Source organism: Corylus avellana, chromosome 1 (genome assembly GCF_965113065.1).
Source record: "Corylus avellana chromosome 1, dhCorAvel1.hap1.2, whole genome shotgun sequence".
Classification (NCBI taxonomy): domain Eukaryota; kingdom Viridiplantae; phylum Streptophyta; class Magnoliopsida; order Fagales; family Betulaceae; genus Corylus; species Corylus avellana.
Window position 1 is genome coordinate 18,329,239 of NC_142490.1, and position 16,391 is coordinate 18,345,629.

A 16,391-nucleotide genomic window follows, 5' to 3' on the forward strand; every position below is an offset into this window, starting at 1 on the left:
CCTACACTTCCAATGCTATATGCCCTTTGTGGTTCTTGGCAGTTGCTAACGTTGGATCCTTTCTGAGAATATCCCATGATATATCTGTTTATCAAAACAACACACTAATTTGATGAGTGCCAAAGGTTGGTTCAAAAACCCTACTTAATTGTCTTTTAACTCCCTTAAATTCATAACTTTGACATATGTTTCATGTCCAATTGAAGTTTTTTCTATAAATACAAGAAAAAAGAGTTAAAATAAGTTGTCTCAAACTCAAAATTAGTGAGAGGCACGACATACATTACATACCATACATATAAGCGGAAATAGTATGAGTAAGAAGCTCGCTCAATGAGATCGATCACTAGCTGTCAACTGCTCAAAAGGAGTATTTCAAATGCTAAAAGGTATTCAATAACTCTGTCACATGGCTACGAGAGAGAAAGGGAGATCGAGCACTTACTCTCATTAGTTTCATTTTCAACATCTTCTGTTCCGCTTGCCTCCTCTTCTACATGGGGTGTCGGTGTCGGTGCTGCTAGTACCCTCTTCCATTTTCTTTTTTTCCCTGAGAACAACTAACGCACCAGCCACTTACCAATTACCATCCTTTATACAAAAGGAAAATTACAGTTTACCTCTCAAAGTTGACAGCGTTTTTCAATTCGAACATCAAAGTTTTAATTTTTGCAATCCACCATCCAAAGTTTCAAATTTTTGCAATTTGACCAATTATATCCAAAACTTCTCATGTTGCCCATAATTTTTACTTTTTTTTTAGGGTTAAATACTCCAGACCCTCCTAGGGTTTTCCAACTTTATTTTTTTCCCCCTAGGGTTTCATTTTTATCACAAGAAGTCCCTGTGGTTTTAATAAGTGACCAAGTTAGTCCATCCGTTAGTTGACCGTTAGGACTGACACCTAGACCAATCAGACGTCGACACGTGGCACATATTTAATTTTTTTTAAAAAAAAAATGTCTTTTTTTAATTTTTTTAAAAAAAAAAAAAAAAAAAAAAAAAAAAAGGAAAAAAATTGGGGGTGGCTCGTTGGCCATTTGGGGGTGGCTCGGCCACCCCCTTTGGCCATGGGGGTGGCCAGGCCACCCCCATCTGGCCGGATGGGGGTGGCCGAGCCACCCCCAAATGGCCAACGAGCCACCCCCAATTTTTTTCCGTTTCTTTTTTTTAAAAAAATATATATATATATACATTTTTTTAATTTTAAAAAAAATTAAATATGTGCCACGTGTCGACGTTTGATTGGTCTACGTGTCAGTCCTAACAGTCAACTAACGGATAGACTAACTTGGTCACTTATCAAAACCACAGGGACCTCCTGTGATAAAAATGAAACCCTAGGGGGAAAAAAATAAAGTTAGAAAACCCTAGGGGGGTCTGGAGTATTTAACCATTTTTTTTTATTTTTTATAAAAAAAATAAAATAAAAAATAAAAAATTGGTGTGGCCGTAGCCACCCCTTTGGCCATCTGGCCATTTGCACCCTCAAATTTTATTTTACTTTTTTATAAAAAAAAAAAAAAAAAAAAAAAAAAAAAAAAAAAATTAAGGATAATATGAGAATTTTGGGATAATATTGATAGAATTGGGAAAAAAAAAAAAATTAGAATTTTGTGGGAGTGAATTGCTTGAAACTTTGGTGTTCGAATTGAAAAAACGCTGTCAACTTTAGGGGGAATAAACTGTAATTTTTCCTTAGAGCATTCCCAATGGAAGAGCCAAATGTTACTTTTATCTAAAATAGCTCTTCAATTGTTTAAAAAACTCTCTACATTGGATTAGCCAAAAAAAAATGTAAAATAGATATTTGATTGAAAGAGCTAAAAAAAAAACTAAATGTAGCAGCATTTTTCAAGTGAGCTATTTTATTTTTCATTGTTTCTCTCACCTGTTTTCTCTTTTTCCCAAATCTTTTCCTACTTTTTCTCTACACGTTCTCTTTTTTCCAAATTTTTTTTCCATTTTTCCTCTCATATGTTCTCTATTTTTTTAAACTTTTCTTACTTTTAATAATATTTTAATAGAAAAAATATAAATATAACTAATTGGATGTAGAGACATTTAAAAATGGCTTAACTAAACTAAATAAAAGTGAATTTTGAGAAGCTATTTTAGTATTTTACATAAAAATATGGCTCCTCCATTGAGAATGCTCTTATACAAAAGAAAAGAAGAGCAATGGGTCCCACATCCAATATTAACTTCATTCTCTCTTTTTAGTTTTTTTCTCATAAAAAAATTTGAAAACCATTTAAAAAACTACGGCACATATATATGCTAGCTAATCCAAATCCCAATTTTTCTGGTCCTTAAAACATAGATTTCTCGTTGCCTTTTTTGCATGATAGGAAGGTAGAGGATCCCGAGACAATTTTTTTTTTTTTTTTTTTTTTTTGGCTAAGTTGCAAAGGGAGAAGGGGAAGGGAAAGGGGAAGATATAGATCAACATAAAAAATAGAAGAAAAAAATGTTTTTTTAACTAGATATTATTGAGCGGGATGTGAATGTCTTATAATATCTAAGAGCATATCCATTAATGTTATTCATTTTAGCTAATCAAAGAGCATACTTTTTTACTTTACCTAGTGTTTTTTCGATATAAGCTCCAACATATTTCCTATTTCATTCTTTGTTTTCTTTATATATTATTTTCAGTATTTTTTTTATTGTATTCTTAAACCACCAATAGAGGAGATAGAAATGATTGTAGCAAAAATAGAGAAAGAAGAAATAAATGATTAAAAAAAAGAATACATAAGCTATAGTGCTTCTGTGCTTGCCTAAAAGTAGTTAATTAAAACTTTTTTTTTCATTATTAAAATCGTAGGCGAGAGACACCAACTATAACTATTCTACTTGAGTGTGACTATAGTAGCACCTGCTTGCTGGAAGACATACAGAATGGGCCTACACAATGGGTATCATAGGCGTTCCCTTAAGTCCAACTAAGCCATAGTCGAATCCAGCCCCACTAGGATATCAGTGAAATTTAAAACAACTAACACTAATCAGATTAGTGTGGGGAGTCCCTTGTAGGATTTGAATCCATGCCCTAGCTAGTACGTGCCAAAACTCTTGAAAAGTTTCATAAAAACACTAAACTACAAATTAGTGGTCAAAATATGTGTTTTAGATAAGGAGAAGACAAGCTGCTCAACTTGATTTTTTGCCTTACAAACTGTTAAAGCCATGTTGGGAAGTATGAGAATAGGATTGTGGAAGTTGGAGTATACTTACCCGAACAAGGGGTGAATTGCCTGAGACTTGCTCAGATAGGTGGACTTCATAAGAACTTATCAATTTTATTACTTGAATTATTAACAATCCAAACAACAAAATTATTAAAAATCCGTCTCATTCTAATGAGCTTTGCGAGAACATACTTTCTTCAACAAAATCATGATTGTTCTCACTCTCAAGAGTCAAGAAACCAGATTTAAGAAAACCACCTCTCCCTTACAACAATTAAAAAATTATTAACTTTAAAATGAAATAACCTGATAAATTATGAATCAGGATTTTTCTTTTATTTGATCCAATAAGTGCAGCACAAATGGTCGTACGAGTCTTCTCTTCTTCTTCTTCATCCCTATTTTTTTTTTTTTTTTTTTTTTTTTTTTTTTTTTGTGTGAATTAGGCATCTAGTTTTAGAGACATGTCCCACAATTGATGGCACACTAACAATACTATATATCCAAGCTAGTATCCTTTAGCTATAACAAAATTTAAACTTCTAAAAAATCTAAAATTAAACTTTCTAAATAATTTAATGTAAATTTAAACTATAAAAGAAAAAATGGTTAATATGGAAAGTCACTTAAAATTTGTCAGGTTATTCCGTGTAAAATGAAAATGATAATTGAGTGTAAAGAATATCATTACTCTTTTGGACAACTTTGTCCATATTTCAAATTTCAAAACAATTTATTGTAAATTGAAGGAGAGCTCCTTCTATCCGGATGTGATGTAAAACCCCATTTTATAGCCTTCAATAAAAATTTAACACATCATGTAAAAATACCAAATATAATGGATATAAAAACAACGTATCTTTAATTCAAATCAATCCCAGGGATTTTTCCATTCATTGTAACCCAACGCCCACCACTCACCACCGACCCCCCCGGCCACCTACTTCCAACACCTCAATACCGGAGTCTCCAAAGTCAACCCTTCGGTGGTTTTATCAATGGATATTTTTTTTATGAGGTATTTTGTCAAAAGAATGAAAATTATTTGGTGCGAAAGGTTTTTCTTTTTTTTTTTCCTTTTTTTTTTGTGTTTCAAATTGAAGTGTTTGCTTCTTATTGGAGAATGCAAAATAATCTGTTTATACTACGATCTAATTGAAATCATTCTCAAATTTAAGAGTTATATTAAAAATTATATTTTTATCTTACAATTATTTTATAATTTTGATGTGAATTATGATTTATAAAGATTATTTGAAACTGCCATATTATTATTATAAGTTAATTAAGATATAGTATCTACAGTTTCTCTAAATTTAAACTAAAAAACAGTTGAAAATACTCTGGCAAAAACAACTCTCTCTTCCTTCTACAGGTAACGATCCCAATTCCGACCCTTCAAATTTTCAATCTCACCCACTAATTTTAACATGAGAAAAGTCCACCTAACCAAAATTTAACCAAAGTAACAAACCTCAACCCCGTCCATAGCAACTAATCAACCCAACTTCTCTAGCCTCGGTCCCGAACCAACACTGATGACCGTTGCGCCGAACCCAAATTTAAAATCTTCTCCGAACCACCATTTCTCTGTTTCTAATCCCAATCCCATCAATATCAACCCTCTCACTCTCTCTCTCTCTCTCTCTCTCTGAAGAACCCAGAAAATGGTGTCGAAGATCTCCAAGAGGACCCCAACGAAGTCCATCAAAGACTGCCGGAAAAGCAACCACCAGAACCGCCGACGCCACCGGCGGAAATCTCCAGCAAAGAACGTGATCGCCTCCATCAACAAGTCGCTCTTCGCGTGCCATCGCCGCCTCGTCAAGCTCTTCTCTAAGTTGGCCCGAATCGCCACCCCCAGCCCGAAACGCCACCACAAGGGCTACAAGGTCATCCCCAAAATCCCCGAACTCGAACAACCCGAACCCGAATCTGAAACCAGTGTAAGGAAATCCCTCGTGTTCGACAACATAGAACCAGCGCATCTCCCGCCGCTGATCTCGCCGAAGAGAACGGTGGTTTTGGACTTAGACGAGACCCTGGTCCACTCCAAAATGGACCCACCGCCGGACCGGTTCGACTTCATGGTGAGGCCGATGATCGACGGCCAGATCATGAACTTCTACGTGCAGAAGCGGCCAGGTGTCGACGATCTACTGGCCGCGCTGGGTGAGCGATTCGAGGTCGTGGTGTTCACAGCAGGGCTAAGGGAGTACGCGTCGCTGGTGCTGCACAGGCTCGACCGGAAAGGCGTGATCGCCCACGCGCTGTACCGCGACGCATGTAAGGAGGTGGATGGGAAGTTCGTTAAGGACTTGTCCGGGCTGGGGAGGGACCTGAGGCGCGTGGTGATCGTTGACGATAACCCGAATGCTTACGGGTTGCAGCCGGAGAACGCGATTCCAATAGAACCCTTTACAGGGGATCTCGGGGACAGAGAGTTGGAGAAGTTGATGGAATTCTTGGAGGGTTGTGATGGGATTGAGGATATGAGGGCGGCTGTGAAGCTCTATGTGGGTGCTGATCAGGATGGTAAAACACTTTGATGGTTTGGGATTCTCTGATTTCTTTGTTTTGTTTTTTTGTTTTTTGAGTTTCTTTTTCTTGGAATGTATTGAACAAAGTTGTTCAATTTGTAATGAGAAAAGAAGCTTTGAGTAATTTGATCTAGTTGTCTCTATGTTGAAGATCCAGTGGTTTATAATATAGACCAAAGCTTATTGTTTTGAAAGGTACTTCTGTTATTATATGTTTTTGGTTTTTGGTTTTTATGGGTATCATTAGCTACTGAAACAAGTTTCAGGGCTTAAATGAGTGTTTGTAAAGGCCAAGAGAGATAGTTTGATTGAATTAAGGTCCCCCGGAACACAAAATATGATCTGCAGACAGCAGACAGCAGACAGCAGACAGTGACTCTGTTTCTCAGAGAGTAATTTCTTCTTCAAAGTGAAAACTGAAAATTAAATTAACAAGCTTCTGATAGGATGTGTGTCTGCTAGAATCCTTTACATTTGATCTTGTAGCTTCTTCACTGGGGAGCTCATGAGGAAGAAAGATTGTGTTGCGCTTTTCCTTTGGTGTTCAATTTGGCAGATAGAGATCTCCTAACAATTTTGTTGCTAGGATTGCTAACGGTTGAGGCAACAAATATGAAAGAGTTCATATGGAGTCCACTTGTCAGAACAATTTTCTGAGTAGTCTGCCTACTTATTGAATCAGGTGCATTCTAGAGTAGTCTGCCTACTTATTGAATCAGGTGCGCTCTATAGGGACTTTCATATCGATTTCTAGCAACCCGAACAACTAAATTTGAATTCTAATTTAGCAACAATGCAAATGATGGGATAGCTCAACGTTATATTTTCAGAGTGTCACCCTCCCCAAGGATTCAGTAGCCAGTAACCCACATTTTTCCCGACAAGCATTAGAATTCTAGTAATCTTCAGCTCATTTTCTTGAAATCTGCCACATAAGAGAGAACACAACCATGCCTTCACTCTCCTCGGGTAGACTTGCAACAAAACATTTAGGAAATTAGAAATTTTTATATAAGGCTCAACATGAGTATCTTTTCTGCAGAACGCGAACCGAAGTACTCTAGAGTTACTTCAGCCATCCGGCTACTTCTCTTCTTCGAATAGAGTTCTACAAGTCACTGACTAGGAGCTTCTGAGTAAAGAGCTTGTTTGTTGTGTCAACAAATCCAACTTCAAGGGATCCATCAACGAGAAACAAAAGCTCAGCTGAGCGGGAATGGGTGTGAGGCAGGTTGACGTTGCCACCAGACCATAAAGCCAACCATAAGGCACAAAAACATTCCAAGTGGAGTATGACGTTCAATCTCTGAGGCATATGCCATTAAAACCTCAGCGGAAAAGCTTTTATGCATCTCTCTACCAAATTAGAGAATCTCTCATGAGCTACTACTTTCGCCCATGAACAGATTCGTAAGAATTAGATCTTCTATGATGCCAAGCCTCATCCAATCCATCTACAGGCTCCTCACTTTAATACTGCTGTATAAAGATAATGCCTGATCAGAACATTGAAGAACTGAGAGCATAAAAATCCAGCCAACCCTGCCCAAACTTTAGAACATTTATCTAATTTCTTTATTATCTAACCATCAACTTATATGATCACCAATCATTGGGAATTGTTTGCATAATACAGTGTGAAGCATCATACAGTTTCTTCATGATTGCTTTTATCTGAAGCCAACCATCCCTTAGAATGTCCTCTCATTTTTAAGAGAGATGTTCACAGAACCATATCTAGCATAAAGAGTCAAAACCTCAAAATTTAAACCCAGTATAACAATACTGATGAATAACACCAAACAATACAAGAAAAAGCTAGAATGTAGAAGCAGAAAGCATGTCCCAAGGAAATGGACTAACATCACCCCCTATGGCATTGAACTAGGAGCTGATGATAGAAGTCAGTTTAAGCTTATCATTACTTTCCTTATGAAATTGGATGAATGGCGCAACCAGACTTTTAACTTTCAGGATGCAATTAAATTAAGTTTATACACCAATTGAAATTGATCATGTTGAAAGAGACATGCTGATGGAGAAAGCAGCATACTGCCGGTATGGCTCCAGCATTAGATGCCCCTGGGTAAAGTTTGTGACAAAAGTATGGACAGGATCATAACCTCTAAAGGGTCGGTTTGGTTGCATGGAATAAGATACTCTAGTTACAAACTAGGAGTATGCTGCAATAGTACTAGTGTGAAGTAAGGCATATAAAAGGAAATTGATTCTTCTTATCAACATGAGTTAATAAGGGGTTGTAATTAGGTGCTCGGCAACATTGAGCAAGACAAGGCAGTAGTAAACCCATTGCAATAATGGAGAAACCACATCACAGAAAAATGAACTAAGCCTTTCAAGTGTTCCACCCTTGTTCGCACTTCTAGTATTGCCACATGTACAACCCTTGATTTGGGTAGCACAACCTTGCAGATAAAGGCTGCCTAGGGAAATAGAACTGGATTACTGTATTCTTGTAATCCTTAGATTGGCATCTTTGATGTTCCACCATCTTTTATACTTTCATGTTGCAGTCATAAACCAAATCTACTGGTTTTCTCCACAGATATTTCATCTGATTACTTTAGTAATCAAAGTGATACGATGACCAAAGGGAAAGTGGTAACAGTCGGGCCATCAGAACGTATGCTGATCATGAACCAAAGATATTGAAGCGTCACCAGAAAAGGATATCGAACTATGAAACATTAACACAGCAGATAGAGAATTCTCATCATAGAAACAGCTCAAATTTATGAGATTCCAGGGCTATGCAACTTCGTTCCAAGACTTATGCATGTTAAAATTTGCTTATTTTTAAAACCAGCTTCCACTCGAGTCAGGAGTCACATGTTATCTAAATTTTGCAGAGAAGTACAAATTCGAACTAACCTGGGGTGTTTTTATCTTGATCCAATTGAAGCAGAACTTGTATTAAGTAAAACAAGATGATGGGTTGCTAAGCAAAAGTTCTAAGACGACATGATAGCAAGTCCAAAAGTTTTGGTCTAGATCTTCATCTTACTCCTTATTGTTTTAGGCAACCACTAATTGAGCTAATTTCTTCACAAGTGATTACCATATACCATGAAGCTCACTTAAAGGTTTTATATTTCAAACGCATAATTGCATTTGTATATGAAGTCGGGTTTGTTTCTGTTAACCATACTGATATTGCTGTCTGTTCATCAAACACAAGCTTCACTAACTAAAATGTCCTCCACAGAAGATAATGCAGCAAAGGCCGAAGATAATGCAGCAAACTCACATACAGAAGAGTCGAAGATAAGGGGAATCAGATGACACCAATATTTGAATTGCTATTCTATTCTAGAAGATTAGATTGTATTTTATACTTTTGAATGTATAGCTTATCTGCACTTATCTTGTTTTCAAATGTTTTGTAATTGTCAATATATACTGGAATGAAATCATCTCACTGGTATCGAATTGAACCAGTTTTTACAATTTATTTTTCAAACTGTTTCATCCAACAAACTACCCCCAGAACTGAATATCGACCCAATGGCCAACAGTTTCCAAAAATCCACAAGTGCACCACATTGCTGGACAGTCAGAAATTCAAGTCGGCAGCATCGGTAAGGTCAGATATTTAGGTCTTTTGATAGCCCTATCAAACACCCAAGTCCTTATCTTTATAACCGAATCATCACTCAAATTTTGACATTTTTAATTCTCTATAAAAACCCCAACAATGGAGTGAGTATTCAAATAAAAATCCGAGCTTCCATAACCCAAGTTAGTATCTTTTGGTGTTAATCAGTCACATTCTCTAACCAATCAAAAGAAGCACATAAATGTCATAAACCAAACAATCCGGCATTCTCCCAACAAAACAAACAAATGGGTATCAAAATTCATCAAAAATTCCATTAATTTCCAATCAATCTTACATAAACTCAAAACCCAAAAACAAAAAACTCATAACTCTTCAATTCACACAAACAGCAAGAGAGAGATGAATCAATCGCACGAGAAGACCTGTTGGGGCAAGCGCCAGGCCTCAAGCCGAGCGAAGCACGTGTCATCAAGAGACTGGCTTTTGCACCACCGGCACTCTGGATTTCGCGAGCACTGGGAATCGGAGACCAAGTCAGCGCAGTTGGGGATCCTTGTCCTAGCAGCCCCTAAGAGATTTCGAGCTGAGGACCCATTTGATGCGGATGATCCGATAAGATTTTGGAGGAGAAGGAAGGTAACAAGGAGGATGATCAGAAGCCCAGAGCTTGAGCTTGAGCTTGAGCTACAATTATAGTTTGCCATCAGAGAGACACAGAGACAACAAAGCTCCAACCAGAGGAAGCTTTGTTGTTCTGTTTTTTTTTTTTTTTCTCAACTGTTATCGTTAGCCTTTTGGACACCTGGATACGAAACGACGACGTTAGCAACAGTCGGCAGGCCAATTGGATCTCTTTGGTTATTTAATTAAGGTGTGATTTCTAGTATTTCTTTTTTAATATTTACCACTTTTAAATGTAATTAGAATTTGCTAATTTTTTTAAGGTAGAGTACTAAGTAGTGACCCAAAACCAACTTAAGAAAATTCTTCTTATTCAATTTAATTAAAAAAAATCTATTAATCCCATAACTCACCTCCCTATATCTATGAGTACTCTTAAATCTTATTACCATATGTAATAAAGTTTGTGCATCTCGTATGACCTTTAACACAACTCTAATACCTCAGTGAAGTACATAGCAAATCACCTCTAATAGCCTAACCAAAACCACCCATTAATCCCAATACGTGTTCAAGAGTAATGTTAGATATTATATTTTTATACAAAATAAAACTAATAAGTATTTAACAGCGTTGATGTAATGGTTTAAACCAATCTTTAAAGCAATTTTTATTTAAAAATTTTAAAAACTATTTAAAACTACCACCTCAATATTGTAAAATACTTAATTAAGTAAAAATATAGCATTTCTTAGGGTTTGTAGCTAATTTCTGTCCCATTTCTCGTACAAAGTTACGCTCCAACTAAGAATTAGAGTTCAGTTTGAGAGCATCGACTCAACTAAAATTTTCTACAAATTGATTTAAAATAATTCATACAAACTAGTCTAATAAAATAACCAAAAGACTTATATACTGTTAGAGTACATTTGAATGATGTGTTAGAGTACATTTGAATGATGAGATTTAATGAAGATCGATAAAAATATAATCATATCCTTAAATTTAATCTAATCTAATCTTTCATGATCCCATCATTCAAATATACTCTTAACATATACAAACTCGATCTCTGCTCATATGCTCTTATTGAACACACACCTTCAATCGTAACGTAAAAGCGACACAACACGGCGGAAGGAAAATAAGAAATATTATTTACGTAACCAAAACGGCATCGTCCTTGTTGTCTCTCAGCTCAGGGAAAGGGCATCGACGATGGAAGAGAACAACAACAACAACAACCTTGGTTTTTCGATGCAAACCCAGAAAGAATCCGAGGCTTTGACGCGTGGGATTTCCGACTTGTCCTGCGCCCAAGATGTAGATTGCCGGAATTCCAATTCTCTCCCGGTAATTTTATTATTTCCTTTTGGTGAATCATAAATTTTGTTTATTTTTTGGTGGGTATGGATGATGGATACAGAATAATTGATGGAGTCCCAATTTTGATTGTGTTATTGTTTGTCTTTTTTTGCGTCTTATAGTTATTGTTAATTTAGATTGTATTTTCTGATTGTTGGATTTCTTTTTTATTCTATAAAATAGCTAGCTTTCTTAAGGAAAGGTCCTACTAGCTTATGAAATTTAGGGCAAGAATCTAAATTTAGAGTCTCAAACTGGGTTTTGGTTTCTGGGTTTTCATGATTTCCACGCTAATGTGAATTCGGATTCTCATATGTTTCTGTTTGGTGAGATAGTTTTATTTTTGAGTGTTTTGGATGTTGATACGGGAAAATTTGGAATCTGGGTCTTTGCGGTGGTGATATTTGGGTTGGTGGTTCAGTGATTATCTTTGAAGTGTTTTTCATCGAGTCGAAAATTGGTGGTTTCCTCAGAGACTGGGAGGCAATCATTGACAGAAGGGGGAAGGAATGGAAGGGGAAAAGTTTGAAATCAGTTTTGGCTAGACTTTGCTTGAGTTCATCGGTCTATGCCATTTGGAATGAAAGAAATAGCATTCGTCATGGAGCGCACTTACTCACGAAAGAGAAGATTCTTTTAAAAACTCGTTGGGAGATTAGAACTCGGATTACTTCCTAAATGTAAATATGTGAGAAGTAGTGAGAATATTAATTTGTGTAGGAATTGGGGTCTCCCTGATGGAGACCTTTGTTAGTAGTATTGTTGTATAGGTGTTTGTCTATTAGCTACTGTGGGTAGCTGGGTTCCAGTTTGTTGGATTTGTTTTTGTTAATAAAGTTGCTCATTCATCTTTAAAAAGAAAAAAAAGAAAAAATGGTGGTTTCGTTCCCTTTAAGTTTTTTGGTTCGTGGACAACTAATAATTTGTGAGTCCCAAATGATACAATAGATTGAGAAAGCTGAATGTATTTTTGAATTGCATCTATGTCCAAATAACAAGAGTGATAGATAGTTATGTTGCTTTTCTTTGGTGCTGATAATAGAATGAAGATGGAGGGCTCAAAAATCACAGGGAGCATGATGATTTGCTGCCTGCTGCTGGTATCGTGATCCAAGGATCGAATGTGTCTGGAGAATGTGAGACCGTGTTGCCTCGAGGCTCCAGGGAAGAACCAAATGATCAAAGAAGAGACGACGAAGCTGGCCATCAGAAGCAAGGAAGATACTTCTATTATGACTCGCCGCTATCTGAAGTAACTGGAGCTTGGATACCTGTCTCTGTTCCACCTATGTTGGAAAGTGAGCACAAAGAGTGGGCCAGAGGTTTTCACTCGAATGGGGGTTACTTCCCTGAAGGAGACATGGGGTGGAGCCAGTTCCTTGGAGAAGAAAAGGAGCTGAGTATGTGGGATGTGATGGTGGAGATGTTACTTGTGGCACGAGGGAAAGTGAGTGCGATTGCTTCAGGTGACATTCACAGGTGTGCATTCTCATGGGTATCAAGCCCTCTACTTGAGCAAGCTTGGAAAGAGATGGCCCAGACTCTGACGGAGGCTAATTTTGGAAATGTGAAGGAATTACTTGAAGCGGAGCCACCAAAATGGTTGGCTGACAGTGCTGCTTCTACTTGTATGCTATGCGGTGTGCGGTTTCATCCGATCATTTGCTCCAGGCATCACTGCCGGTTTTGCGGAGGAATATTTTGTGGTGAATGCTCTAGAGGAAGGAGCTTGTTGCCTGCAAAGTTTCGTGTTGGGGATCCCCAACGGGTCTGTGATGTATGTTGTGTCCGCCTTGATTCTGTCCAGCCATACTTGATGGACCAAGTAAGTAATGCGGCTCAGTCACCAACTCATGACCTGACAGACCTCAGTACTTTGAGATCATGGATTAATTTTCCTTGGGGACAGTCCATGGAATATGAGATCTATAAGGCAGCAAACACTATCCAGGCTTATAATAAGGTAAGAACTTGAGTTCTAAAACTTCCTGTTTATTATATTAGATTTCTGTACCCGAACTTTTCCATAGGGGTCTTAATTTGCTGATGGGTTGGATTTTAACCTTTGGAATGTACATTCCTGGGTGTTTTATTCAAAGGGAATTTATTAGTCTAGCAACTCTCTCTTGCTTTTTGAGGTCTTTCTCTTTCAATTATGGCACATGAAACTTGAGTCTGGCTTGACTCATAGCTGATGACAGTGACAAGAACATGTGCATTTGTTTCTTCATATAATTCGTGTCATGCCTTGATATTGAATGTGCTTCGACTGAATTATCTAGTTAAATTTCTCAGATTCTTACACCATGCTTTGCTTTATGGATCAAAAATTAAATTATTTCTTAGGTACCTGAGAAGAAAATTCCAGATGCCATTCTTCGACAAGCAAAAGGTCTTGCAATCATAACTGTTGTGAAAGTCGGAATGATGGTTACCTACAATATTGGAACTGGACTTGTGGTTGCACGTAGAGAAGATGGCTCATGGTCTCCACCATCTGCCATTTCTACATTTGGTGTGGGGTGGGGGGCTCAGGTGAGCAAGTTCATCTCTGAAAACTTCGATATTTATTGTCTTCATCTATTCCAAGTACTGTGAAACGGAAGCACAGCCTACCAACATGTACAAGCAATTGTCATTGTTCTCTTTCCATATTCTTCTTTTAAAATTTGAACTGCTTCAATATTTGTTCTACGTACATTTCAATTCATTATTTAACCTAAAATAGATGCTTATCCTTTTTAAATATTCAATCTTGCATTCATCTGTGTTTCAACTCAATGAACCTTAATCCTGATTTCCAATTTAATATATATGTAGGAATTCTTATCCTTGATGTCGATTTTGAATGTGTTCTCTTCTCTTTCTAGAAACTGAAAACTTCCTGTTCTTCTGTCCTTTTTTTTTTTTAACCCCTTAAAGGCTGGAGGAGAATTGACAGATTTCATTATTGTGTTGAGAACAACTGATGCTGTCAAGACATTTAGTGGTAATATCCATCTTTCAGTTGGAGCTGGTTTGAGTGCAGCAGTGGGAATTGTTGGAAGGGCAGCTGAAGCTGATGTAAGAGCTGGTGATGGTGGTTATGCTGCTTGTTATACTTACAGCTGCAGCAAAGGTGCATGATTTATTTGATTTATGCCTATGTCTGATTCTAGTCCTCCTTGTTTCTTGTTTTTTTTCTTTGGTAGTTCCTTCTTTGTACTTGCAGAATATGATTATCTGTGAAACATGCAGGTGCATTCGTTGGTTGTTCATTTGAAGGTAGTATTGTCACCACCCGCACAAGGGAGAATTCTCGATTCTATGGCAGCCAGTCATTGACTGCATTAGATATACTTCTTGGCTCCCTGCCAAGGCCGCCTGCTGCTGCCATTCTATATCGTTCTCTTGCAGATTTGTATCAGAACATCGAAGGAGGGATTGGATGGAGTTGAGTATCGATTTCTTTGCGAACTTTGATTGGTACTTGATATCAATCTGAAGCAGTTTGTAAAGGTTCTTTGCTACCATTCTTTGTGCATGTAAAGAATAAGCAAGTGATGTATAGCATGTCTATTGAGAATCTCCCAGAAAGGCAAAAAAGGGCAATGTACATACGTATGTATATAATGATAAGTAATTGGTTTGGTCGAACACCTATTCTCTGTCTGCCTCAAATTGTATATAATGATAAGTTATTGGTTTGCTTTTTTTTTTTTTTATAGTTTTTTTATTTTCCCTTTTAACTTTTTTGTTTTTAAATTTCTGTATTTCCCTTTTCTACGTTTTTGCTGTTATTGTTGCCCGTCCGTTCTTGAAGGTCATGCCTCAATCTATATCCCTTGCACTGGGGGTTTGGGTAAAGTTGAAGAATCTCGCGAGAGTCATACCCTTGTCCACACCTTGTTTACCCGCCTAAATTGACAGCCACTTTTCTTGGTGTTTGTGACAAGAATACATAGGGCCACGTCATTTATTTTATGCATTTCCTTTTAATTTTGGTTTACTCTGATTGTTTTGTGACTTAGTGTTGGGTTGCCAAATTCTCTTTTGTTCTTCTCGATTGTAGTTCTCGTTTGATGTAATTATAAAAATAAATAAATAAATAATGATTCTCATAAACTCCACCCATCTTCCTCAGAATTAGTAGGTGGGCATAAAGCTTTGATTTCATCTTTCTTATTCATTATTATGAGCAACTAATCTACCCTTTCATGCTCGCTCTTCCCTCATAACTCTCTCCTTTTTCCTTCATAAATAGTTTCATCTAAAAGACTACGTCTCCTCTACCATTCCCAGTTCCCTTACCCTTACTCTTTCCATTAATCATATTTTTCTACCTTATATATTAATTTTCTTATTTCTTTCTTTCACTTTCTTGAATGTCTATGAAGGATTCTCTCATGTCTCAGGCAGCCCTCCAAGCTCTTATTGCTGAAATTGAAGCTTTAGGCTGGGATAATCCAAATCAGCTGGAGATTCATGATGGTAATCCAGCTACTCAAGAGGGATTTGTGTTCATTGGTAAGCTTTTAGCTTTAAAGCCTCTTAACGCATACCATGTTCGTGCAACTCTCTCTTCTGTGTGGAACTTTGCAGCACCTCTGTTCATGGAGGTCTTGGCTCCAAACAAGTATTTATTTATTGTTCCACTTGAAAGCCATTTTACACGTATTATCACTCAAGGTCTTTGGAATGTTCGAGGCTCTCTTCTACTACAACCTTGGTCTCCTAATCTAGCTATTAATGAAGTGAAGCTTCTTCTTTGTTCACTCTGGGTTCAAATGCGTAATCTTCCTCATTAGAATATGACAACTAAAAATGCCATTAGGATTGGCAAAGGGATAGGTAAGCTTTTGGAGCTAGACAATAATAACTCATTTAGTCTTATTTGGTGTCAGTTTATCCGATTCAAAGTTGAAATCAACACATCTCTACCTCTTGCTCCAAGCTTCTATATTCCTAGTTCAGGCATGAAACCTCGTTGGGTTGCCTTCAAATACAAACGTTTGGATGATTATTGTATTATCTGTGGGCTTATTGGGCATAAGAAGGGTGTTTGTCCTGCTCCACAAAATTTGATCCCTCCAAAGAAATATGATCTCTCTC

At 37.1% G+C, this 16,391-nt stretch overlaps 2 protein-coding genes across 2 annotated transcripts; both read left to right on the plus strand.

Moving 5' to 3' along the window:
• Nucleotides 1–4,691: 4,691 nt before the first annotated feature.
• LOC132168876 (Haloacid dehalogenase-like hydrolase (HAD) superfamily protein) lies at nucleotides 4,692–5,964 on the plus strand. The gene has a single exon (XM_059579955.2). The coding sequence runs from the start codon at nucleotides 4,862–4,864 to the stop codon at nucleotides 5,741–5,743; it is 882 nt and encodes a 293-aa protein (XP_059435938.1). The 5' UTR covers nucleotides 4,692–4,861; the 3' UTR covers nucleotides 5,744–5,964.
• A 5,056-nt stretch (nucleotides 5,965–11,020) lies between these two features.
• On the plus strand, nucleotides 11,021–14,993 carry LOC132168870 (uncharacterized). The gene is made up of 5 exons (XM_059579947.2): nucleotides 11,021–11,288; nucleotides 12,343–13,263; nucleotides 13,647–13,835; nucleotides 14,223–14,418; nucleotides 14,538–14,993. The coding sequence occupies exons 1-5, from the start codon at nucleotides 11,154–11,156 to the stop codon at nucleotides 14,735–14,737; spliced, it is 1,641 nt and encodes a 546-aa protein (XP_059435930.2). The 5' UTR covers nucleotides 11,021–11,153; the 3' UTR covers nucleotides 14,738–14,993.
• The last annotated feature ends 1,398 nt before the right edge of the window (nucleotides 14,994–16,391 follow it).